General features: G+C 37.7%; 1 protein-coding gene across 2 annotated transcripts in view; it reads right to left on the bottom strand.

Annotated features, from left to right (window-relative positions):
- PIEZO2 (piezo type mechanosensitive ion channel component 2) overlaps positions 1-27,604 on the bottom strand; it is a 441,466-nt gene that overhangs the window by 210,385 nt on the left and 203,477 nt on the right. For both annotated transcript variants that reach the window (XM_045527221.1, XM_045527222.1), the window contains exon 4: positions 10,878-10,920. In XM_045527221.1, the coding sequence (XP_045383177.1) occupies positions 10,878-10,920 (43 nt within the window). The remainder of the gene's footprint in view (positions 1-10,877; positions 10,921-27,604) is intronic.

Below are 27,604 nucleotides of genomic sequence, written 5' to 3'. Positions count from 1 at the left end.
GTCTATTGTTTTTGTCAGAATCCCTAGAGATCTGTGACATGAAATCCCACCCTTCAAGAATTTATGAACCAAGATTTATAAAGTTTCATAATTGGTAATTAGAATAATAATAGTATAAATAATAATATCTTAATAAAATAAATCCATGCCAAAGATAAAATTGGAATGTAAGATTTTTAGTTTCACACCAGTTAAGATAGTTTAGCACTGATATCATAGTTCATGTCCTCTGAAGTGCAGACCCTGACAGGAGTGCTTGGGTGTAGGTTTATTTGGGAAAACCTGAAAGTGAGGGGTGGGGAAGAGAGAAGAGCATAAAGAGTGCATTGCTGGTGGTCCCTGCTGTAAAGCACTTGTAGGAAGTTTTGAAGAAACCTAGGGAATGTACCTCAGATTGACCAAGGGATTGCATGGGGAGCGAAAGCATTTATCCACTTACTTTTGCTGCTCACTGCTGAGCAACAGGGCTTTCATCCCTGGCCTTTCTAGGCTGCCCTGCATGTGAATGGAGCAAGATTCCACAGGGCTAGAGAAAGCCCTCAGGTAGAGAGGCAGAGAAGTGCAGGCACCAGGTGGGGAGACAGCAGCAATAGGGTGGCATTTGCCAATGGGCTGTGCCCACCCCAGAATCTATCCTCCCCCATACATACAATTACTCACCAAGTTATAACTTCAAATTTTTCTCACCTAGAACACATTCGGTGTACATTTGTCTGTCATATTCACGCTGTCACTGCCTTGGTTCAGACATTCATAATCATTCTCCTGCACAATGGCAACAGCTTTCTTGCTGACCTCCTCACTCATCTGGCCCTTCCTCTGGTTGTATTGCTGCCCAAGTGACATTTCTAGAAGCACATCTAAGCTTATCTTCCCTGGAGTTTACAGCCTTCAATGGCTCCCCCAATACTATCGAGATAAGATCCAAACCTTTTGGCATTGCCTATAAAGTACTTCCTAACATGGTTGTCATTCTGTACTAGGTTGTCATTTCTTATCATGTGTGGGCTCATGCTTCATCCCTAGTGGTTCTACGGATGAACTGCAATGAAGTCATCCTTCAAAACCCTGCACAGGCATCCCCAAAGTTGAGCTTTCACAGACAATTCCCCTGTGCCCCGACTGTGCAGGCAGGCCTCACCTCAGCCCCCCACACTGGCTAATCCTCTATTCCTTCGGCTTTGTAACACATATATCATTGTAATGGTACCTGGTAGAACATATCTGCTCAAAAATCATTTTCAAATGATTGAGCTAAATGGTAGCATGGAACTCACTTTATTACATTTTACGTTTACACATATAGAAGATACTATACATATATATCTTCTATAAGACCAAGACCTTCTCTTCCCACCATCCCCAGCATCCAGCATAGCTGTCATAATGTGCACTCAACAAACCCTTATTGATATCAAATATAGAGGCTGGTATGGTGGATTATGAACTAAAAACCAGTAGAGTCACATGAAAGTGAGTCACATCTTATCTTTGATATTCACTGGTTGTGTGATCTTGAGGAAAATACTTAACTTCTATGATTTTAATTCGCTTGTTTGTAAAATTGGAAAGTCTACTGCACAGGTTATGTTAGCACTTCCAACTAGACACTCTCCTTTCCTGTGACAATATTATACATGCCCACTCATTCTCATGTGGCTTGCAGTGGACCCCATGCTTCTCTGCCCATAGACTTGGCCACATGACCTGTATAAGCACTTGCAAGTAAGCAGAAGTGGCACACTTCACATTGAACACATGTGTCCAGAGCCATTGCTTGGCCTGGCCATAGCATTTTTTCCTCAGCCACAAGAACTGTATTTTAGCCTGGATCTCATGATGAAGAAGGCACCTGGGGAACAGCCACCATCAATCCACAGCCTCTGCAGCTGACATTTAATGGGAGCAAGAAATAAACCTCTGGTCTTGTAAGTCACTGAGATATGGGGTTTTTAGCTCAGCATAACTCAGAAGAATCTAACTCTAGAATGTTGTGAGAATTTAATAAATTTTATAAGCAAAGTATTAACAGAGAGGATAGCATAAAATAGGTATTTAATAAATCTAAGTTCCTTCCCCTGGTATGTTCATCGGAAAACCCCAAATATAGCCCAGGAGTGGGGAGGAAATGGAGGTTTAAAAATGTCCAAATACATGAATAAATTAATATGTTGGGCCTCATTTTAAGCACCAGAATGCAGAAACATCCTTTTTTTCTAGTCATTTCCTTAGTGTAAACTACTTTGACAAAATTTTATAACTTCAAAATAAGTTGCTAAACTTTTGAGGAATATTTATACACAGTCTGAAAAAATTAAAGCATTTAGAAGCCCATCTTTCAGAAAGCCAACATAAGAACAGGGTCAATCAATGAATTAAGAAAGGTGTTCTGTGTACCCCCATATGCATGGCCCTGTTGGTTTATTAAGCTACCAGGATGCCAACACTTCCTCTCTCTGCTCTCCAAAGTGAGCCGAGAGCTCCAGCTGCAGGCTGCCCTCTCATACTACAAGCCGCTGCAATGTCATGATAAAAAGATGTTGCGTCCTTTCCCTATTGGCTTTTGCATAAGCCCACTCTTTCATAAGCACCCGGGAACTTCCCTATCAAGAACTCATTAATTCATTCCACAAATATCTGATTAGCTAGGATATGTTAGGCAGGGCCCTGGACACCAAGATATTAAGACAGTCTCATCCTCACACATTCAAGTACATAGAGATCTAAAAGAGGAGAAACACAGGAAAGTAATTTTCAATAGAATATGTCCAGTACCATATAATAGGATAATGCAAAAAGTATTATGAGAAGAGGTCTTTGTTCTGGGAGTAAGCCATTAAGGCAGGTTTCACTGAGCAGTAAAGTCAAAAGCTTGCAAGATGGTAGAAATTTCTCCATGAAATATATGCAGGGGAAGTGGCCTGCCAACAGACAGAGAGCTATGGAGGGCTTCGATCTCTCTAAAGACAAAGCCATACCTTTTGAATTAAGTCTACATTGGCCGGGGGGCGGAAACTCTAGGAATATTTGTGTTTATTATACCATGCTATTTTCAGGGTGATTTATATTTTAAAATGTTTTTTGAAAGGGCAAGATATTTCATTCCAGGCCGGGCGAGGTGGCTCACACCTGTAATCCTAGCACTCTGGGAGGCCGAGGCGGGTGGATCGTTTGAACTCAGGAGTTCGAGACCAGCCTGAGCAAGAGCGAGACCTCATCTCTACTAAAAATAGAAAGAAATTATCTGGCCAACTAAAATATATATATAGAAAAAATTAGCCAGTCATGGTGGCGCATGCCTGTAGTCCCAGCTACTTGGGAGGCTGAGGCAATAGGATCGCTTGAGCCCAGGAGTTTGAGGTTGCTGTGAGCTAGGCTGACACCACGGCACTCACTCTAGCCTGGGCAACAGAGTGAGACTCTGTCTCCGGAAAAAAAAAAAAAAAAAAGATATTTCATTCCACAATCCAAGTAGAGCAGCAAATAAAATCATATATAATAATGCTGATAATAATCTAATCTGAAGTACTGTGCTGATTACACAGATTCATTGAGAATAACTTGTTTGTGTTTTAAGTAAAAATGGGCAAGAGATAAGTGAAATATTGTAATTTTTAACAGGCAGCAATAAGATCTCCCAGACAGCAGGAACTTTTATGTCTGCTGGCAAGTTACGATGCCTAAGCCTATTTACTTGCCGAAATATTTTTTCTCAGATGAAAAGTGCAGCTTTGGAAAGAGAAAACCATGTTCAGACCTCATTCAGAGCTTATTGTGATATTAGGTTGGTGCAAAAGTGATTGTGGTTTTAGCGTTGGTGAAATGTGCTGTTTGATATTGGAATACATTCTTTTATTTATGTGGTTATGTTATACATCATTTTAACGCACATTTCTCCCTTTATGATTTTTTGCTAATGACTTATTACTTGCTGTTTACTTTATATTTATTTTAGACTATGGAAATGATGTTAAACAAAAAGCAAATTCAAGCAATTTTCTTATTCAAGTTCAAAACGGCTCGTAAAGCAGCAGAGACAACTTGCAACATCAGCAACGCATTTGGCCCAGGGACTGCTAACGAATGTACAGTGCAGTGGTGGTTGAAGAAGTTTTGCAAAGGAGATGAGAGCCTTGAAGATGAGGAGCGCAGTGGCCATCGGAAGTTGACAACGACCAATTGAGAGCAATCATTGAAACTGATTCTCTTATAACTATATGAGCAGTTGCTGAAGAATTCAATGTCGACCTTCTACAGTTGTTCAGCATTTGAAGCAAATTGGAAAGGTGAAAAAGCTAGATAAGTGGGTGCCTCATGAGCTGACCAAAAATCAAAAAAATCTTCATTTTGAAGCGTTGTCTTCTCTTCTTGTATGCAAAAACAACGAACCATTTCTCGATTGGATTGTGATGTGTGATGAAAAGTGGATTTTATACGACAACTGGCTTTGACCAGCTCAGTGGCTGGACTGAGAAGAAGCTCCAAAGCACTTCTCCAAGCCAAACTTGCACCAAAAAAGGTCATGGTCACTGTTTGGTGGTCTGCTGCCAGTTTGATCCACTACAGCTTTCTGAATCCTGGTGAAACCATTGCAAATAGATGAGATGCACCGAAAACTGTAATGCCTACAGCCGGCATTGGTCAACAGAAAGGACCCAATTCTTCTCCACGACAACGTCCAACTGCACATCACACAACCAATGCTTCCGAAGTTGAACGAATTGGGGTATGAAGTTTTGCCTCATCTGCCGTATTCACCTGACCTCTCGCCAACTGACTGCCACTTCTTCAAGCATCTTGACAACTTTTTGCAGGGAAAACGCTTCCACAACCAGCAGGATGCAGAAAATGCTTTCCAAGAGTTCGTGGAATCCCGAGGCACAGATTTTTACGCTACAGGAATAAACAAACTTATTTTTCATTGGTAAAAATGTGTTGATTGTAATGGTTTCTATTTTGATTAATAAAGATGTGTTTGAGCCTAGTTATAATGATTTAAAATTCATGGTCCAAAACCACAATTACTTTTGCACCAACCTGGGCTTTCTAATATTTCTGCCTTTTGTCCCTTTCCTGAATATATGGCAGCATGGTACCTATGACCTGTGAGCTGCAGTGACAAATGACACTTCCAGGTGGAAATGTTTAAGATCCAGTGTGCAGTTGTCCAAGCTCTCTCCCATGCTTGAGTAAACTTGGAAGCATCACCTTGAGACAAAAGTGCCACTAGTACTTGTGATACACCAGTGACATACCACGTAGAGGCGTAGAGGCAGGCTGCTCTACAGAGTTGTCTGGTCTCCTCATCAGATTTTGCATATGAGAAAGAAATATTTGCTGAAAGAAATATAAGCCACTGAGAATTTGGGCCATTTTGGCTCCAAACCTTTTTGGTTCCAAAGCCACCTTCGCTGATAATACATGTTTAGAACAGGCAGAGTGTCAATGAATTTACAAAGCCATGCCCACCTGGCATCACCTTGACCTAGACTAATAAATGACTGTGATTTGGAAATATTTATAATCATAAGCTTAGAAAATCTGCACAGAAAGGTGAGTTTTCTGACTGAAACCAAAATATATTGGGCAGAGATTTTTTTTTTTTTGGAATAAAAGAAAACTGAGCCTTCTTTTGTTGTGTAGATATCCATATTGTAGTACCAGAAGTGGGGAGGGCATGCTGGAGGTGACTCAGAAGAAACGCGAACTTACATTACATTTCCTTCCTATGTTACAACACACTCCTGTAATGAAGACCTAAAATAAACTCCTGATATTCCCACAGAGGGAAAGTGTGATTGTTTGCAAGGTGCACATGACACATTATCACAAATTCTGCCACATGAACTGTGACAATGTGTATTTATTCTGAGGGAATGCATACAATCACATGGTTTCCAGAAAGGAAATGGCTGAATACCATATCACGGGAAGATTCACACTATCCCAGCAAGTGCTACTGCAAGGAGGGCATGCCGAGCAGGTCACATAAGGTACAAAAGAGGGAATCTTTGCTTTCTTATTCTTGGAGAAAGCTTTGAAGCTTTAGCTGACTCAGTTACTTTTTTTCCTTTAGATGTGATCACTTTAAAATAATCTGCTGGCAAGCATACTGATGAACAAACTTCAAAGAAGGACATAGCCATGAAAGGATCAATATCTCTTACAATTACTTAAAAGAACCAGATAGCTTTATTTAAGATATAATTGGAATTCCCTTTAAGAGAAACAACACGTTAAACTTCAGGAAAAAAAGCCAAATCCTAGTTAACAGCACTGCTGACACTTAGTCTTTGCAACTGAAAATGCACAAAAACCCCAAAGATCAATATCATCAATATCTGTCCTATATTTTAAGACACTTGATGCAATGCACAGAATACTGTCTGCCCTTAAGTGAGAAGACATGAGATGGTTGGGAAAAAAAGAATGATATGTTAAGAAAACATCTAAAAATCAGAATGATCACTAAATATCCTCAATGGACCCATAGTATAAGTACTGGAAAGTAACATACCACTTGATATATGCCTTACTAACATTTTTATTTATACCTCTATCTAGAAACATAAACACTTAAGGGAGGCATTGTAATATGGACTTTATACTATCTGGCCTTATTCAAAATAGTCATGAAATAAGAATAGTTAATAATACGTGCGGCTTAAGATTATGTCCCCAGATCTATAGGGAAAGAAAAATAAAACACAAAACAAAAGAGATGTATAATTCATGAATTCCACATGGTGTGGTGTAAAAAGCTTATTAATCTTTGGAAACAAGTAAACTTGGAACTGAATGCAAGTCAATACAAGTGTCTACGACTGTATGGGTAGCCTACTTGGTTTCTTTGGTTTCTTTTTTCTTTTTTTTTAACCTCTGAGATGGTGACCACAGTCTACGGTGTGGGATGGTCAACAAATGATGGCTAGCTGCCAAATCTTGCCAGTGCCTGTCTTTGTAAATAAAGTTTCATTGGCATACAGCCACACCCACTGTCTATGGCTGCTTTATGCTTTCACAGCAAAATTGAGAAGCTGCAATAGAAACTGTATGGCCTGCAAAGGCCAAATGTTTATTATTTGTACCTTTACAGTAAAATTTGCCAATTCCTGGTCTATGGGGTTATTATATGAAATAGAAATGATTTAACACAGTGTTTGTCACATGGTGGCTGTTTGCATTAAATCATTACTCAGGTAAGAAAAAGGCTAATGTCCTGTAAGCTAGGAATAAAATGTAGTTTCAATTGCCAAACCTTGTTGATCAATGATTTCTTAACTATCTTAGAAGCTCTTACCCACACTGCTTAATTTAGGCAACAACAAAGGATCTCAACCTGTTTTTTATGGAAAAAAATGAACCAAGAAAAATTCAAATTAAAAGGACACTGAGATACCATTTCTTACCTACCAGACTGGCAAAAATCCTGAATTTGACAGCATACTCTGGGGCTTTAGGGAAACAGTAACTTTCATGCCCTGCTGTTAGAAGTGAAAATTGTTGTAACTCTATGGAGAAAAATTTGGCAATATTTGGCAAAATTCCATATAAACTTATTCTTTGATTTTACTTGGGAATCTATCCCTAAGATATCTGGCAAAAATACAAGTGTGTGCAAGGTTATTTGTTAAAATCTTTCTTTGTTTTGTTTTGTAAAAGACTGAAACAGCCTCAGTGTCCACCTATTGGGTGCTGGCTGAGTGGACTGTATTGCACCAACCAGAGAAGGAGGTGTTAAAGCAAGTGGCCTGTCATCCATTTCACCCCCGGTTACTAAGGAGGCACTGGGGGCAGAGAAGGTAGGGGACCTGGTTTAGAACATTGTAAACATATTAACTAGATCCCAGGGCAAACAAGTTAATGACTTTTTACTATGAAGAGTCCTCATCAGTGGAATGCTTCAAGCAGGACATCCTGATTTAAGATTTCTATGGTAAAACAAATCTCCAATCCACCGACTAATGCGGCATGACTCCCTGGGGAATGTCGCAGGAGCTATTTACATTTCCTGGGTATAACACTGGGAATGTTACAAAGTTAAATGCTCTCTGCTATGTTAGGGATCTCCAGACCTCATTAGAAACCTCATCTATCCACTCTCTATCACTGTCACTATCCAGACAGCCTGGATCTGGTGTGACAATGAAGGAGCTGGGATCCACATGGGATATGCTGGATCTCTCCATGTATTACCTACCCCTGGATCACTTGTATCCTTCAAATTATTAGTAAAGCCTGATACTGGATAAGATCCCTGACTTGTATGAGTCTGAGTTGACCCTTCTTACCCTTTGTGTTAGCTCAGTCAACCAAAGGGATGCCACACACAGGTTAATGGAGTGAAGAACATCTACTGATGTGGAATGATTCCCAGGATATACATCCTCTCAGTGGAAAATTCAAAGTGCAGAAAAATGTGTATAATATGCCACTCTTCAGGCAAGAACAGAGCGAGGCTACAGATAGACGTGAGTATTAGCTTACATATGCAAGAATAAGCATCGGGAGGTTAAACCAAAAGCTAATAAACATGATTACTGTAGAAGAAAGGGAGGGCAGGACACAAGAGAAGGGGACAAAACTAACATTTTCCTGAAAAAATGTTGGTCACGTGACTTGAACTTAAAGTCATATAAATGTATGTTCAAAAATAAAGTTAAATCAAAAGATAAAATCTGTTAAAATTAAGATTCTGAAACAAATCAAATGATATAGAAAACTTGGGATATGATCACACAGAGAGAAAAAAACTTTTAAACACTTTCATTTTTAGTTTTTTGATTATATCTCCTTCATGGAATATTAAATTAGGATGAGTACAAATTGTAAAAACTTCATCCAGTCATCTTATTATTGGGGATAATATTGTTATAGAATTATCTTGAAAATATTATATATATTAAAATGAAAAAAATATTTTGATAAGAGCCAAGATTTTCAGTGAACAAGAGATACAAATATAAGAGAAGTTACAAACTTCTGAATTAGAATTATTATATGAATTCAGGATTTAAAAAAAAAAAATGTTTGCTAGCTCCATCTATTGAAAAGGCCCAGAATTGATGAGCATACTTAGTGTTTAGATTGTGGTTTAAAACATTCTTCACAAAAGAAAGCACAGCTCCTTGCTGGACAGGCTGACCCAGGCTGGATTCTAGATGAGCCTGGTATGTCCAGTTGTGCCAGAAACAGGGAAACTGTAAAGACTTGTGGGTCTGTGTCAAAAGGATGAGAAGTCCACAGGTGTTCTTCCCAAAGGCTGAAAGTGGAATCATTTGAATTTACATGAAATAGAAGGTTAGAATAACAAGTTAAACCACACAAAGAGACAAATCCAAAATGTGAGACATTCTACAAGACAAGTGACCTGGTTTCTTCAGAAGTCAATGATGTGAAGAAAAACAAAATGAAACCAGAGGGGTTTGGGGCACTGATCTAAATAAAGAAGCTTAAGAGATGTAATAATGGGATGGCATGTGTGGGCTTTAGTAACATGCTGATTCAAACCGATAAAAAATGACATTTCTTAGATGATTGGGAAATTTAAATATTGACTGGGTATTAAATGATGCTAAGGACTTATTGTTATTTGTTTTAGGTATGATTATGGTTCTGGAAGAAAATGCCCATTTTTTTCAGAGATCCATGCTGACCTATGTAGAGACAAAATGACATGATGTCTGAGATTTTCTGTAAAATATTTCTTCAAAAAAATAGATAAAACAAGTATGGCAAAGTTTTATTGAATCTGGGTAGTAGATACATCACATTCATTTTGCTATTCTCTCTACTTCTGTATATGTTTGAAATGTTTCATAGTATGAAAGAAGACTCAAGAGAAAGATTCTTTGGGAAAAGATTTCCCATTGGAATGAAGCTTCACATGACTTTCCATTCTGTTTTAAGTTGGCCTGTGGGATCTGACCAACCCAAGCCATCCTTCCCCATTACTCTAAGAATTATGAGCCCTTACTGTGTGACCAAAAGTGGTGGTGCTGATGTGAGTGGACGTGTAGGTAGAGAAATAAATAAATCTCTGAATCAATTAACACATGGCAAGTAAGTGCTACCACAGTGATCTGGTGATACATTATTCTCTATTGCCACTGGAGAAACAGTGCATTTTAAACTGTTTTATCATTTCTTTTATATGCTCTAAGTGCTCTGTCAGCTTGATTGATACACAGAAAAAACATTTTCAATGTGATGAAAGAAACTGGTCAAATCTAATTTGAGAATAAAACAAAATTAAAATTACTTTTTCCCCTTTCAATAGCTGAAAGTTCAATATCAGATGCTAAATGCCAATGGTAGAGAGCCACCCGAAATGCTGCCATTCAATTCCAAGGGCAAGTGAGTAGAAACTGTATTGACCCCACCTGCACATTTTCTGATATTATAATGTGTCCTTTTTTTTTTTTCTGTTGGAGAGATGCTGGTGTAGAATTGCTTTTAGCTAAGAATGACATGATCTCAGCATTTTACTTAAGGCTAAAAAGATCTAACAATTTTAATAATTGGGAAGATCAATATAAATATAAATTTCACTGTACTAAAACTTTAGCATTGAATATGACATATGAAGTGATGATTCTCTAATTACATAACTTACCTTTTATTCTGTTTCACTGGTCAAGAAGCATTTTTTACACACATTGCCCATTGCATCTTTATTTCCACTCTGTGCAGGCAAGGCTTTATAAAGCTCTACTTTACAAAGAAATTGAGGCTCAGAGCGGTGAGATGATGACTTGCTCAAGATCACACAATTATTGAAGGAGTGGTGGCAAGACTATTGATCTATAATCAATGAATTACTCAGAATAAACTGGGACAATAGTAGCTAAAATGGAGATGTGCTAAGTCCTACTTACCTTTCAAAGCCGATCTGCCGAAACGTCTTTTCCCATGTTGAGCCTGCAATAGAAGGGAGAAACGCGATCAGTGTACATCCAGGTCTCAGATAGTTTCGTCTTGCTTTTGCACACATATGCTAGACATTTGGCTTTGCATTTAAGTGGGATGACTTGTAAATGCATTACTCCCCACCTCCCATCTCCAAATGGCCTTTTTAGAGAACAGAGAATTAAAATTCTGTATTTACAAAAGTTGAGTCCACATAAGGATTTAAGTGCATATATCCTGCAATGTGACAAAGCTCTCTACCCCCAATTCCCTCTGGTAAAGCAGTAGGTCACTCCATTCATTCTCTAAAAATATGTGTCCAGTTCAGAATGTTATGAATAAAAGTCTTCTGTTAAAAGTACTGAAACAGCATATTGTAGGTTGTACACTCTGAAGTTCAACTTTTATTAATAATTTCACAGAGCAATTTTGAAAACTAGATGACACTGAAGTTCCAACTCATTATACACCATGCCTTTATCTCACCAGTGTTGAAGCACAGAATTAACATTTTTTTAAAAGAAGAATTGCAAACATTCTATTCCAAGTAACACAAAGAATAGTATATCCAAATCCATAAGTGAAGAACAACTGGATATAAAAAAGATTTTCTACCTAAATTATAGACATAATAGTTTTCTTAGCACTTCATATAAGGAAAAGCACTAATGTTTATCAAAGAGCATTTTAATAAAAATTCTGCATTTACCAAAGTTAAGGGATTGTGCTAACCCACAGTTCTTTTACATTTTCCTGATGCTTAGTCAGTGGCAAAAATATTTTGATCTTAGTAACTATTGCAAGTAAATACCCACCTAGCCCTAAATTCGTGTGTGCACTAGTTGCTTGATATCACAGCAGACAGTTACTCATAATTACTGCCTTTCTGTAAAAGTTAATTCTGCAAACAGGAAGTGGTACATTCAGCACTGAGTTTCCAGAGGTGGCTAGAAGGCTTCTTTTCCTACAGTCAAAATAAACTCAGAGATGCTAAGGTTTCTTTCTTGAGAACGCCACCTCAAATGCTTTATTTTCAGGTGGCCAGTATCAGGCATTAGGTAGACTTCCTGGAGAGGTAGGAGGTTACACAGGAGTGGGAGGCCCCAGGGCCAAATCTCTGGCCCTCTCAGAGGACTGAACTAGCCCCAAGAGAACATGAACGTGGTGCTTCACCAGGAGATTTGGGTTCATATTAGTTAATCACAATGTATTTTTTAAAATAATTTTTATAAATAACAAAGGGCCACATTTCAGATACAGATTATACACACACACACACATTTAAAGCAGATTCAGGCTTATCTTTTGAAGGAAGTCACTCTTATCCCGCTGAATTCCAATAAGCTTTGCTGAGTAGAAGTAAAAAAACATGGACTTTTAGCTAACCAGTCCAGGAATTTCTCTTGGCCCCTGGCCCAGGGGAGTGGGTCCCCTGTGGATGTCTTCTGTCCTATGAGTCACATGCAAAACAGTTAAGAATCCCTGTCTCAGGGATTCTTTTTTTAAAAAATTATGATTATTTTTAACTGACACATAACAATTACACATCTCTGTGGGGCACAGTGTGATATTTCAGTACACGTACGCAATGTGTAATTCTTTGAAGACAATTATCCTACCTCTGAAATCCTGGCAGTTAAGACGCTGGCAAAGAATACATAACCTGTCAGGTGGAAGCCAAGGCCGCTAGCAACTGCCTGGCCCAGACTGAGAAGGGAGAGAGGTTAAGAGTCTCCTGCTGAAGTGAGAACCAGATGGTCAGACACAGACCAAGTGGGAGGGTCCTCGGGGGATAAGGGAAGGGCTGGGTGGGGAGTGGCTGAGATGTTACTCTTCTTGCCTTCTCTTGTTTCCAGTGAGCAAAGCGCCTTTTAAAATGTTTCCACATTTCCATTGTTTTCCCAGATCTTCTCAGTGTATTCCTTTTCTTAAATTATTTTTAAGAACATTCTTTTCTTAATAGATTCAATTTACTATCAAGGTAAAATTTTACAAATAAATGATTTTGCTATACTATACTATTTGGCTTTTTGAACAGAGAGCTTTAATTAAGATACAGGCCCCATCTTCCGATTTCTGAGAAATGTAAACTTATTCAAACAGGCAGAACAAATTAAAAGTTTTTGGTGTAAGACTTTCAGCAATCCTTAAAATAAACAATATTAATCCACTCAGCCAAGCACAACAGCAATAGTAGAACAACTTCTTTCTCTACTAGAAACCAACTTCACTAATAATTTGAGTATCATATATACTACAGGCTCATCATTTTTTTTGCTGTTTATACTTTCCTAATCATCTTAATATGCTATGTATAGAACTGTATATATTAAAATATCGTTTCTGCCCTCAAATTCCACATACCCTAGAGGTTTGGATTTTTATTTCTTTTGTGAGCACTTAGTCATGATGAAACAAGAAACACACAATAAATGAAACAGACATATTCAGATCCTTTGGCACCGAGAATATTTTTGGCAGCCCATTATTCAGTTGCTGGGGAATTCTTTTAAAGCCATTAACCATGCTTTACATGGTAAGGTAATATTATTCTCCTTTGCCAAAGCAGTCTAACCTGGAGAAAAAAGTAGAGAAAACAAAAGTAGTTGGCAGACTTCCTTGATTCCACACTTTTAAAATGAGATTTATAATATAGAGAAGTCTAAAACATTTTTACATTTTTCAGGAAAAACCAAACAATAGAAAAAATAACAAAAAGGAAAGTCTATAGCATAAAGAGATGGATGTACAGTTGTCCCTCGGCATCTGTGGGGCATTGGTTCCAGGACCCCAAATCTGCAGATACTCAAGCCCCTTCTATAAAATGGTGTATTATTTGCATATAACTTACACACATGCTCTCATATAATTTAAATCATCTTATAATAGCTAACATAATGTAAATTTCATGTAAATAACTGCTACTCTGTATTTTATTATTTTTTTGAAAATTGTTATATTGTTATTTTTTTCAAATACTTTCAGTCTGCGGTTAGTTGAATATGAGGGTATAGAACCTGCAGATATAGAGGGCCAATTGTCATTCATGAGAGGGATTTTTTTTTCCTTTCTAAACTTAGATGAAGCAGTTAGAAATACTTTTAAAAACTATCCTTTATAGCACCAGTATCTGGTCAACATAGTTAAAACGCAGAGTGGAAGATGGCAGAGCCTAGGGCAATAAACAAACCCTGGACTGAATGTCTTTCAGCCTGCCAAGCACACTGAAGTGTCTCTAGTCATGTGTGTCCAGGGTGATCAAACAACCTTTAAAAGCCTTCAGCTCTGACACTCCAATGACTCCAAGAGGGACCTAGCATATGACATTTTCTCCCTGAATAAATAAATGCAATTGCTCCTTTACAAATGAACAAAAGCTCTACTTATCCATTCTGTTCTTCCTCCCTCTTCCACCCTATCTACCTATCAACTTCTGTTGGTTCCATTTTCTTCTTTTGATATCTCTGACTTTCTTTCTTTGGGCTCTGTCTTCAGGGCAATGAATTGCTTCTGGTGGGTCTCCCAATCACTTTACCTCTGCCTCCCTGGACACAGAGGTAGGGAGATCTGGCCAGACAGTCCATCCCAGCACCCAGTGGTGCTGGCCACAGTGGACCAGGATGTACACAACAATCAGCTGCATCAGGCCAAAATGGAATCTTTGTCTATATTCTCTATCGAACTGGTGAGAAGCTCTCTCTCCTCAGCTGCCGGAGAATCAGAGCAGTGATCCCAGGTCTGCCCAGGGTCATGTCATGTTGGCAGCCACATGCAGAAAGCCTGTGTGTGTGAAGAGGGAAGCAGGGGCCGAGAAAGGCGAGGACGACTCCCTTTGTCGTCCCTGTCATGCCCAGCCATTCCTAATTTGTACAGACTGAACACCTGCTGTGCATACTGAATGTTAAACAAAATTAACATGGAACAATTCATAGGTCCTCCACGAAAGGTCATGTGCAAGGAGTTTAGATGACTTCTATTATAGGTGCCCACATGTTTGTAACATTAATAATCAGATACGTAAAACACTGTGGAATGAAAAAGATTTTTGAACTCCATATTATAACCAGATGGCAGCTTTCTTGCCATCCCATAGGAGAACAAAAATCACCTGTGTTGCCTCCATAGTGGAGGCTCTGACACTTGTGTGTCAAAGAGCACTCAACATGAACAATGAAAATAAGAACAATGCCTTTAGCATCCAAATTTTTGGTGGTAATGAAAGCATTTGTAATAATTTCTAGCCATTTTTTACCACATTTTAAATCAACAGAGTGGATGTTTTCCCTGAAATTAACATAGCAATAAAAACAGCTCTCATTTACTAATCCCTTACCAGGTGCTAACTTCATATATATTAGCTAACTTAATCTTCCCAAATACTCTAAGAAATCAGTATTATTATTATATATCCTTTTCAGGTGAGAAAACTTGAGGGCTGAGAATTAAGGACTTCAGGGATAATGTTCCTAACCTATTTACTCCTTGCTTTGTCATACACATGAGTTTGTATTCTTGCCTTTCCTTTCTTCTTCATTTTCCTTTTCTTATTCTCTTTCGTATCATCTGTCTCCCACCTTCTGCCATCTGGTTATAATATGGAGTTCAAAAATCTTTTTCATTCCACAGTGTTTTATGTATCTGATTATTAATCTTACAAGCATGTGGGCACCTATAATAGAAGTCATCTAACCTCCTTGCACCTGACCTTTCGTGGAGGACCTATGAATTGTTCCATGTTAATTTTGTTTAACACTCATATGCACAGCAGGAGTTCAGTCTGTACAAATACTCATAGACAAAAGGTAATATAACCATATGTTCTCTATAGATCATGGAACAAGGGGTGATTATTTTTTATTTCTTCTAATTTTTCTGTTGATAGTGGTTTAAAACCACAGAGCTTTGCTTGTTACTTGAAACCAAACATCTAAATTCTAGTAACAGCTCTGCCTCTGGTTGTCTATATTTCCTTAGACAAGTTACTCTTGGATCTTTCTCTTTCCTTAATATGACATTAAGGGGTTTATAACAGGCTCCTTTCAGATTGCAATTTTATTTTTTTCATAAAGGTTGTCATTGGAAAAGCAAAAATCTCTGTCTTCATATTGTAAATTATTAATAGTTACTTCATCATTGTTTTCTCATTGAATACTTTTATCAATCATTCTTTCAATTCATTGCTCAATTTCTACTACAGGAAAACAAACAATTTTTCCCATAAGTTTCACAATGTTATGGTAAAACTGGTGCTCAAATGAGCCATAGATGTTCATTTCATTGAACAGTTTTTCACCAAGTTTGTCTCAGCCACCGAGAGCCACTTGAACTTAGACGTGCTCCTCTCCTTTTTCAAAATAAGGATGAATAATTCATGAAAGTGGTGGATTTTTGCCAGTATGTTTCTATAAACATGGAAGTGTTTTCATATACAGTAGGGGCTGCCAGGCAGCTGAACATGTGCCCTGGCACAAAAATTGGTGACCAAACACTAAAATATCAGGAAATTATACCACTCACAACTTTTTTTTGCCAGAAGCTTCATTTACATTGTTTTTAACTCTTGAAAGGAAAAAATTTTCATACCCAATCAAAGAAGCCAAGATTTTACCATGCATTGAGCACTGAACATGTTAAGTATTAAGAGAAAAAGAGATATTTTTTTCTTAATTAACCAGTAGTGACATTTTACTTTGCAAATATCAGCATGATCTTGTGGTGAATTTTAGCTGAAATCTGTTAAACCCCAGAAATGGCTGCTCCAATTAATGATATGTATCCAAGTCATACAGTTTTCCCAGCTAATGAGCAATTTCAGCACTTTGGGTTAAATGCTGAGATCTGCAAAATTTTCAAGTCCTACTTCTGAGATGAGATTTGTCATTAACAGATCACAAGGAAGTATAAATGACAGAGATAAGAAAAAAATTCTCATTGTGGTTTTGATTTGCATTTCCCTGATGATTAGAGATGTTGAGCATTGTTTCATATGTCTCTTGGCCATTTGTCTACCTTCTTTGGAAAAGTTTCTGTTCATGTCCTTTGCCCACTTTTTAATGAGGTTGTTTGATTTTTTTCTTCCTGATTTTCTTGAGTTCTATATAGATTCTAGTTATCAGCCCTTTATTGGATGTATGGCATGAAAATATTTTCTCCCATTCTGTAGGTTGTCTATTCGCTCTAGTGATACTTTCTTTGGCTGTGCAGAAGATTTCTAATTTGATCAGGTCCCATTTATTGATTGTTGTTGATGCTGTGATTGCTTTGGGGGTCTTCTTCATACATTCTTTGTCTAGGCCAATGTCTATAAGAGTTTTTCCAACATTTTCTTCTAGAATTCTTATGGTTTCATGCCTTTGGTTTAAGTCTGTTATCCATCATGAGTTGATTTTTGTGACAGGTGAAAGGTGTGGATCCTGTTTTAGTCTTCTACATGTGGCTATCCAATTTTCCCAGCACCATTTATTGAATAAGGATTCTTTTCCCCAGTGTATGTTTTGTCTGTTTTGTCAAAGATCAGATGGCTATATGAGGATGTTTTTATATGTGGGCTCTCAGTTCTGTTCCATTGGTCTATGTCTCTGTTCTTGTGCCAGTACCATACTGTTTTGGTTACTATAGCCTTGCAGTATAGCTTGAAGTGTGGTAAATTGATGCCTCCCAATTTGTTCTTTTTGCTTAAGATTACTTTAGCTATACAGGGTCTTCTCTGGTTCCATAGAAAGCATAGAATTATTTTTCTAGATCTGTGAAAAATGATATTGCATTTTAATAGGAATTATATTGAATCTGTAAATCACTTTGGATAGCATAGACATTTTAACAATGTTGATTCTGCCAACACATGAGCATAGTATGGTTTTCCATCTGTTTATGTCCTCTGCTATTTCCTTCCTCAGCATTTCATAGTTCTCCCTATAGAGATCTTTTACCTCCTTATTTAAATATATTCCTAGGTATTTTATTTTCTTTGTTGCTACTGTGAAAGGTTTGAATCTTTGATTTGGTTCTCAGTTTGACTATTGTTGGTATATGTGAATGGTACTGATTTGTGTACATTGATTTTTGTAACCTGAGACTTTTCTGAATTTATTTATCAATTTCAGTAGTCTCTTGGCAGAATCTTTGGGATTTTCTAGATATAAGATCATATCATCAGCAAAGAATGATAGTTTGACATCTTTGGATGCCTTTGATTTCCTTCTCTTGTCTGATCACTCTGGCTAGGACTTTGAGCACTATGTTGAATAGAAGTGGTGATAGAGGGCAACCTTGTCTAGTTCCAGTTCTAAGTGGGAATGCTCTATGGAAAGTAGTATGGAGATACCTCAAATAACTAAAAGTAGAACTACCATTTGCTCCAGCAATCCCACTACTGGGTATCTACCCAAAGGAAAAAAAGACATTCTATAAAAAAGACATCTGCACTAGAATGCTTATAGCAGAACAATTCACAATTACAAAGATGTGGAAACAACCCAGGTGCCCATCAATACATGAATGGATTAACAAAATGTGGTATATGCATACCATGGAGTACTACTCAGCCATAAAAAATGATGAACTACCTACTGTATTATCCTGGATGGAGCTGGAGCCCATTATTCTAAGTGAAATATCACAAGAATGGAAAAACAAATGTCACATGTATTTACCATTAAGTTGGTACTAATTAATCAACACTAATGTGCACATGTGGGAAGTAACATTCATAGGCTGTTGGGCAGGTGGGAGGGGGAGGAGGGGATGTGTAAATCAGCACCCAATAGATGCAGTGCTTGCTGTATGGGGAATGGGCATGCTTATCAGGCAGTGCAAAGGCAATTTATGTAACCAAAGTGTTTTTACCCCTGTAATACTCTGAAATGAAAAAAATAAATAAAATAAATTTTAAAAAAGAAAGAAAAAAATATTCTTTACCCCTTAATTAATATTTTTCATATTAAATGACCCATGTTATTTTTTAAAATATCATTTTCACTTTTACCTAATACTCTTGTTTTGCAATGTCTATTTTCCCCTGGTCTGATCATGAATATCTAGATGGAACTCCTTTATGTATAAGATAATTGTTCATTCTTTGGTTTTCATCACACTTATCCTTTTTCAGTTCTTTTCATACCATGTCTTAATTTTTCTTCATTTTATGTAAGGGTGGGTGATCATTTCACAAAAGACAAGTATCACAATTCATTAGTCTCACTATCAACATGGCAGAATATATAGAACATATATTCAACAGTGTGCTTTTCAAAATGAACAGCTTTATGTTTTCCTCTATTTGTAAAATAACATAGATCATTATAAGACATGACAATACTAAAAGTCTTTTATTTTTGCATAGACATACACACTAAGATATCCACACCCATACCTGCACATATAAAATAGGGGTCATTCTATTTTGAATCTTGCTTTAATTACTTAATAAGGCAACTCTTTCCATTTCTATAAATATAGCCATCTAATCACTTTAATGATCATATAGTGTTCCACAATTTAACAAAATCAAATTCCTAATTAATATATAAATTATAATATATCTACATTTTTGCTATTATACACAACAATGTGATGAACAACTTTACTTAGATCTTTGAATATTTGTTCAATTATTGCTTTGGGATAAATTCCTAGCAGTAGAATTATGTGTCATGATATATGCATATATAAAATTTTGATTAATACTATCAAAATTTTATCCCTCAAATTTGCTTGATTGAATTGAGTTTAATGAATCTTTTTTATCTTTTTCACAGCATTTCATTTTAACTTGTGCTTTTATAATCTGTAATAAAGTTTAAAAATTTTTCTTAGGTTTGTCATCAATTTTAGCATTTTCTTTTATGAAGTGCCTGTTCATGCTCATTGCCCATTTGTCTATTAGATGTTTATCCTATTGATTTATAAGAATGCTTTCTATAATAGGCTTACTAATCCCAAATATGGAATATCTGCAGCAAATGCATTTTCCCTTTAGGTTCAAAATTTCAATACCTAATTATTTTATTTTCTCTACTAGAACTGATGAATGTTTATATTACTAATTAATTTCTACTATTTTAGGTTTTCAGTTTTATAATGTATGTTTGTTGCCTCAATAAGTGGGAAAATATTACATTTGTTTCTTTGATCCTCATGAATCCTTTAATATCCAAACATCTCAACTCTAGGAGGGCTTGAATGAGAACACTGCATGTTTTATGCTAGCATTCTGAGTTGGCCAGTCAGCCCAAAAAGACCTGATTACATTATTCACTCTTTGTAGAGACCAGGGCAAGTCTATTTACAAATGTGCATATTTCAACACTTCCATCTATGAATGGAGGATGCTACAACATCTTAAAACATTTTTTTTTTCAAAAATTACCTTCAAATTACTCTAAAATGAAACATAAGTTCTGAATAATTAATTCCTTCATTAAATAATGTATTTATAAAGATAATCCTTGACTATAACATGTCTGGTGTAGATTGGATTTGACTGGAAGTCTATTATGTTTCCTCTACCAACTTCCCACTAAAGTAGCTCTAGACACACTGGAAAAGAGAAACACACTCACACACACACACACACACACACACACACACACACACACACAGAGTAAATCCATTTTCAAGAATCTTAGAGGAATTTTCACTAGTAGATCAATTTAACTGAATTGTGAAACTCAAATTGTAGTGTTATTTGCATATATCTCCCATAGAAACCAAGCAAACCAGCCAGTCTTAAAGAAGATAAAAGTATATCTCATGCTTTTTTTCACAGTATTCTCACTAATTCAGAAATGCAAGGTCCACACTATACAGAAACTGGGCAATTGTGCCTTCCCGTATAGATGCCTCTTTCTGAGGAAATCAGACTTTTGTTCCTTTCTCATCACAAGCACCCTACCGGCCCCTCCCTCCCCACCCTCTATATCTTTCCACATCCAGTGCCACTCTCAGAAATGATTGGGCAACTGGGCAATAAGAGTGTGTGTGCGTCTCTCTCTCTCTCTGTGTATGTGTATAGGTGTGTATGTGTGTGTATGTTTGTGTGTGTATATGTGGGGGGTGGCTAGGAGGTGACGGACCAAGGGAATCATGGCTCAGTATCTTTTGGGAGACATGGTCCTTGTCAGTAAAAGGTTATAGGAGCTGTTAGGGACTGAAAATTCCTGGCAACCACCCAACATGAACACTGGAAACAGCTTAAATATGCAATAATTATAAAATGCTTATATATACTGTTTAAATATAGTAGATAGTACATGACATTAAAATTAGATTTTTGATAAAAAGAGATGAGAAAACAGACTCAGAGCCTTCCTGCAACTTAGCTGAAATTAGAGTTGACACAGTGCCACACTCATTCTAACCCAGGTTCCCCTGACTTCAAGTTTTATATTCTTTTTGCTGCTATGGCAGCAAGAGTGTTTAGAGGCTTGAGATGGTCAACCGTAGAATCTGGGGAAAACTAACAATATTTAAATAGCAGGTCAAGAAAGAGTATCCGGTTAAGACAAAAAGCAGGTATAAGAATGTGAAGGCAGGAGTTTTAACAATGAGGGAAGCAAATACAGTAGAGAGTCCCACTTTGGTAAGAGGGAATCTGTGTATTTTAGACCTTCTGGAGAGACTGGTGACATGTGTCAGAAAGGTCTCAGTGGAATTACAGAAAAGATCGTGAGAAAGAGCAGTGAGTTAGGAGCTAAATGGAAGGTCAGGAAGTGGAGACGTAAGGACAGGCTTCTCTTAAAAAGCCAGGCCAAAGGGAGAGGGAGAGGAGTAAGAAAGCAGGTGGGAGTTGAGAGGGACAGCAGGAGAGGAGATGAGGCCAGAAGGCCATGTGAACTTTAGGGGAAGACACATGGGAGTCCTTGTACACCAAAGGGAAGAAAGCTGGGGCTGGGCATAGGGCAAAGATTCAAAGCAGAAGGACATCCCAAGATTCCTCAGTAGCTGAGAGGGGAGCAGACCCTGAACTTGGGTGTAGGAGCTTGGCGTGGACAGACAGAGACACTGAGAGCAGAGGAATAGATTAGGAAGAATGTCATGGGGCCCAACGTGTAGCAGAGAGCTGGGGGAGTTCATGCACTCATGAACTGTGGGTGCTAGCAGAGGCATGCTGGCTGATTGCATACTTGCATAAATACAGTTATTATACAATCCATACATAGATTATGCTTTTCAAGGAACTATAAAATGTAAAATGCCAAAATTATCTGTTTTAGACATAATTTTGTTTAAAAAAATCATCTGTTTTAGACATTTATAAAATACTTAAGTATATTGCCATGTTCTTCATTCTGAAGAATAAATCTTTATTGTATAGGCCTGGAACGCTGAGCTAACTCTGGATTGGCCCCATGATATGCTATGAAAGCTACTTTAAAAAATAAACCTCTGATATCCATTTGTTTACTTGTCTTCTGTCTCTTTCTCATAAAAGTTAACTATAGAAGGCATTTCCAGCAAACGTAATTTCAGCTGTTTCAAAGCCAGATGAATAGGAGTGTCCTGCAGTCTCATAAGCATTACATTTGCCCAGAACATTGCTTAAACTTGACTTCAGACTTCTATCATACTTGACATTCTAAGATGCTTGCATAAGAGTCCATCCTACTTGTTCTTCTATGGACTTCAGGATATGATGAGATAAAAATGTAATGAGATAAAAATCTATAGGCAAATTACTTAATACATAGTAAGTCACTAGAAAGTGAGAATTGTTACAATCCCCATTCTGTGCTCCACCTCCGGTGATGTGCTTTTGGGAATACAGGTGGGACTCAAGGTTCTGATAATCCATGAACAGCTGTGACTGTGGTCCAGCCCATCAGAAGAACAGCCTGAGTTTGAGCAGCAGACCAAGTCAGAGAACCTCTCAAACCAGGGCATCAGGAACCCAGCAATCTGACCCTTACATGTCACAACATCTTTATAAGTTAATATTTAATTCACATGCACTTATTTCTAGGCCTCAAATACAAAATTTTTCAGTGAGCATCAGTAAGTCACAACTTTTATCCTTCCTTAGACTGTTGAACACACTGGGAGTAAACTGCACCTGTGATGCCAATCTCCCTCTGTTTCAGGGTGTCAGTTTTCTCTCAAACCTGTAAATGAAGTATGCATACCTGCAATTTTAGCAGGACAGATGGCAATGATTCAGCTCTTGCAGCAAAATAAATGTGGCCTTGAATCCACGCTCCACAACTTGTGATAGGTCAGATATGTTGGGACACTTGCTGTGGGCTTACAGTTCAGTCAAGGCATCTCTTCACACAACTACACTGAAGGTAAGTGATCAAAGCATCTGTGCAGCATCTTGCGAAAAGTAGGCAGTAGATAAATGGTAGCGACCATGAATATGAGGTTCTCAATCAGCATTTTAAATGAACAATGCTGCCATATAGATAATGCTCAGGAGCCTGAGGTCATTAATTGTTCAAAATAACCACAGTGCAATTCCCCCTCTCTATCCTTCGTTCAACACACACATGTGCGTGCTCTCTCTCTCTCTCCCTTTCTCCCTCTTAAGCAAAGGCATGTATTCAAATGGATAGAAATATGCTTTAGCATTGCTTCCCTTTTCAATTTAGCACATCATTATGTTTTGTGGTTTCTTTTAGTGAATATATGTTGCATTATATACTTTTCCTTTTAGTGTGTGTTTGCCAAAACTCTCCTAAAATTATCTTAGGGGAAAAGCATAGAATGTATATTAAGGTCAAATCTATAAATAACTCATTCATTCAAACTTAAGTCCTTCACAAAGATCTTACCAAGCTTATAAAAGTATTCAGATTGGTGTTTATGAGGTTGTCCCTTAAAAATACACATGAGAACATAAATCTAATGTTAGGATCCCATCATTTCTGCAGAAGCCAAAAGAGATCCTAGATGGCAGCCCTATGTATATGTTGAGGACACAAAAGAAGTGACAAAATGAGCACATGCAAAGTCAACCAATAATGTATCTTAAAAAACAATTGCATTTTTTCCCAATAAAAATGCACTTATAGTCTTTTGAGAGAAAGAAGAAAATAGGGTAATTTCATTTGTCTTAGTTGCCAGTATTTATGGAATACTGGCAAGTGTTTCAATGGGGGAATCTTAGTTTCCATGGGGGGGTTCCCTTTTATGTTCCTAGGGGCATCTTTTATGGCATTACAATTACTTAGTATGGTTTGTGGCTTTCCTTACCCTAGCTATAAACTCCACATTGCCAGTAGTATGTGCCAAACAGTAATGTTCGCTTGTAAAAATTAAGTAGAGAAACACAGTAGACACTTTGATAGCTAGAAATTTTATGAAAAGTAAAAATTATAAAGCACATTTAGTTTAAAATTGCAATAGCGGCAATTTTTTGTTATTCTCCCTGAACATGGGTCAAATATTAACATAAAGTTCAGATAAAAGACTGCAATGCTTATTTATCATATGGAGGCCATGGAGTTTATAGTTCTTCATTTTTAATACAACTGATAAAAACCCTATGATACATAATAAAATATTAAATGTACATAGAAAAATCTCATCTTCCAATCTGTTACACATTTAAAAATGTTGGTTTTAAGATTAACTTATTCCTGAGAACTCTGCATAATTGTACTTGATTAATTCTGTAATTATTTTAACTTGCTTTGTTCTTAAATGTCAGGTATTATCTTTAGATTAAAATGCTGGAAATAAAATGGACTCATAAGTTAATAATATCCACAAGGCCGGGCATGGTGGCTCACATTTGTAGTCCCAGCACTTCAGGAGGCTGAGACAGGAGGATCGCTTGAGCCCAGAGTTTGAGGCTGCAGTGAACTATGACTGCACCACTGCACTCTAGCCTGGGCAACAGAGTGAGATCCATCTCAATAACAATAATAATGATAAAAATTTTTAAAAATCCATGAAACAGATTAAAAGTAAAGCACTCATTCAATTTATTCCATAAATACTCATTGAGCTAGGGCAGTGGGAAGACATCAGTGAACATCAATCTCTAAGTTTACTGGGGGAGGTAATAAAAATAATCAGGCTGCATACATACATACTATGGAGAAAATAAAGAGGATGGAAGTTAGGGAAATAAAAGTCAAAATTCAGGTGAAACTTTTATAGGTAAGCAGTTTTCTTTCTTGGAGTCACATTCAAGATGGGTGATGACCTGCAATTTAAAATTTGACATTTATGGTGTCCTTTCACTCATTCTAAGTTAGACACACCCCCCTCCAACTGGCTGCCTTTACTCAGAGAAATATTAATTTCTTCATTTCAGATCTCAGGCAGGGCCTCCCCAGACTTTCCTCTCTGGTTCAGTTTGCACTCCAGGGAAGAGACCTACAGAAAACTAGTGCCTACACAGGTCAACTTGAGTCAGGGTGCCAGAGGTCATAGATCCTTCAGAGTTTGGCCCTTGGTGGCATTTCTGGGTGACTACCACCAGGGGATGGGGTGTGCTGGAGGCAGTGGCAGCTGCTCAGGATCTCTGCCTGACTCCACCTTCAGTGGCATCACGTTCACAGCTTGAAGTCACCTGTGGTTGGAGTATTTATGCCATGGCTGTTGGTAAATATACTACCAACCAGATCTTTCCCCTTGACTATCTGGTTAGTACAAATGTGAAATGTACCAGTGGCTGGGACATATTTCCGGTGACTATCTTAGCAGCTGAAAGGCTCAGTTCAATCAAGCAGGTACCTGAAACAGTCTTGAAATAGATGCTAAGAAAATCTGGGCTAATGAATCAATTATAGAGATAAGCAGTTTTCAATGAACCCAACTAGGTAGAAGCTGCAATAATCAGACTTCCATCTTATACTAAGTTGTGAATTTTCTCTCTCTAGTACTCTGTTTTTAGGAAAAAGGAATAACTGAAAACAAAACAAACTGAAAGCAAGATTTGATGAGGGAGATCGTGTCTAGGCCATTTTCTGAACATTCAGCAAACACTCCATTCTCTCTACAGGGTCAGCCTGCAAAGACGTTGAGACCCTAAGATGTTCTTGTTGGAGCAGGAAGACAGGGACATATGACAGAGATTTTCAACACCAGGGGCTTAAAAGCTGTCAGTTGGACTGGAAAACACAATTAAACTGAACACCTTATTGAATGGTCCTTATTTTTCCTGAGATTTTATTGTACATAACTAAGTAACTACAGAGTCTAATGGTTAGACACTGTTTGCCAAACAAACCTCCTCCAATCTGCTTTTATGAAAGAAAGAATATAAATGCTTTACCCATGGCAAGGTTTCACTTGGTGGCAACAAGGAACAGGAGGAAGCATGCGTTTGTGATCCGAGTCACCGACAGGAGCAGGAGGCAAGCTGCACACTTCCTGGATGTCTTTCCTTTGCATCCTCTGTTCTCTCAGGAGACCAGTGGCCACTTTTGCAAATATTGTTATCTGACTTGTCTTTCAAATTTCTCAGCAATCAGGATTTTTATTTTCTTTTCTCTATTTTTTTTTTTAATGGAAACCCCTTTGGAAGCTCTAGTTCTTGGCTCAAAAAAGCACCCACAGGGGACTCTGATTTACACACAGAAACTTGAAATAGGTTAGATGGGGTGATCCATGGGGGGCAGTTTCCAGGTCTATTTAAAGGAGACAGGCTGCAGAGCAGGCCATAGACAAAGGAGGACGCCTTGGCTCCCCAGGTCATTGGAGAGGGGCTGATGTAACACAGTTCTGTGACAGCCAAGTCTTTTCTTCAGAATCATGCTTTTTACTGATAAATATTGTGAACATTACAGTCACACATAAGAATGTCTGACTAATCTCTTGGCACAGAGTGGAATCCTTGGGTTTTAAATTTGAACCAGTTGAAAAGCAATCGATACACATTTAAAGAATGCAGCAAGTATCAGACTTTTAAAAAGTCTATATATACAGTATTTTCAAATCTGAGATATTTAGACCTAAAATGAAAGGTAAAGTGTTCTTGGACAAACTACAGAATTTTTCTCTCTCTTTGTGGTTTTCTAGTAGTCCAGCTCAAATCAAGCCAGACTAGCACTGTCTACAGCTCATACACTTTTCTGGGGCTGATTAACTACAGCAGGCTCCCTTTATTTTATTTTATACTCAATATGCTTTAGGTTAAATTGGAGATATAAAAACTGAATTTTTAGGGGGATAAAATGTGTATGAAGAGGGCAGGAGACCAAACCCCAAAGAACTTAGACATGGATTAATATATTTAGTCTAGGGAAGAGGCAAAATTTCATAAGCATGCACTTCCTTAATAACAATACCATACACTAGTATGGCGATGCTCCATTCACAAAGCAGCCCTTCAGATGTGATCTCACATGGAAGCAATACGTGGAGGCTCACACACACACCATTTGGATAGAGAGGAAGAAGACTCTGGCTTTGAAATAAATACCAGTGTTTCCATATGACAGGAAAAACCAGAAGTCTTCAAAGCAAAGGAAGATCTGTGGATTCTGATTCTGGGGTGCAGTGTAATATAAGAAAGCTTTTTATCAAGCTTGTCAAACAGGCAGCAGCCTTACCAAAAGAGAAACAGAGGCACAGCACTCACTGCACCCATTTCCCAGTTAAGGTCTCTGTGCAATGGTGTAAGAAACGTGCATGCTCGACCAGTTGTATTTGGTTTCTCTGTTCCACCAAATGCTCTTCACTTCCCTTTTGAAGGGAGAAAGCCAGAGTTTTATTTTATTATTTTAATTTCCAGGTCTTGAACAGTGTC

This window comes from Lemur catta, chromosome 16 (assembly GCF_020740605.2).
Source record: "Lemur catta isolate mLemCat1 chromosome 16, mLemCat1.pri, whole genome shotgun sequence".
NCBI classification, from domain to species: domain Eukaryota; kingdom Metazoa; phylum Chordata; class Mammalia; order Primates; family Lemuridae; genus Lemur; species Lemur catta.
Note: the sequence above shows the minus strand (reverse complement) of the source record. Positions and strands in the feature narration are given on the sequence as shown.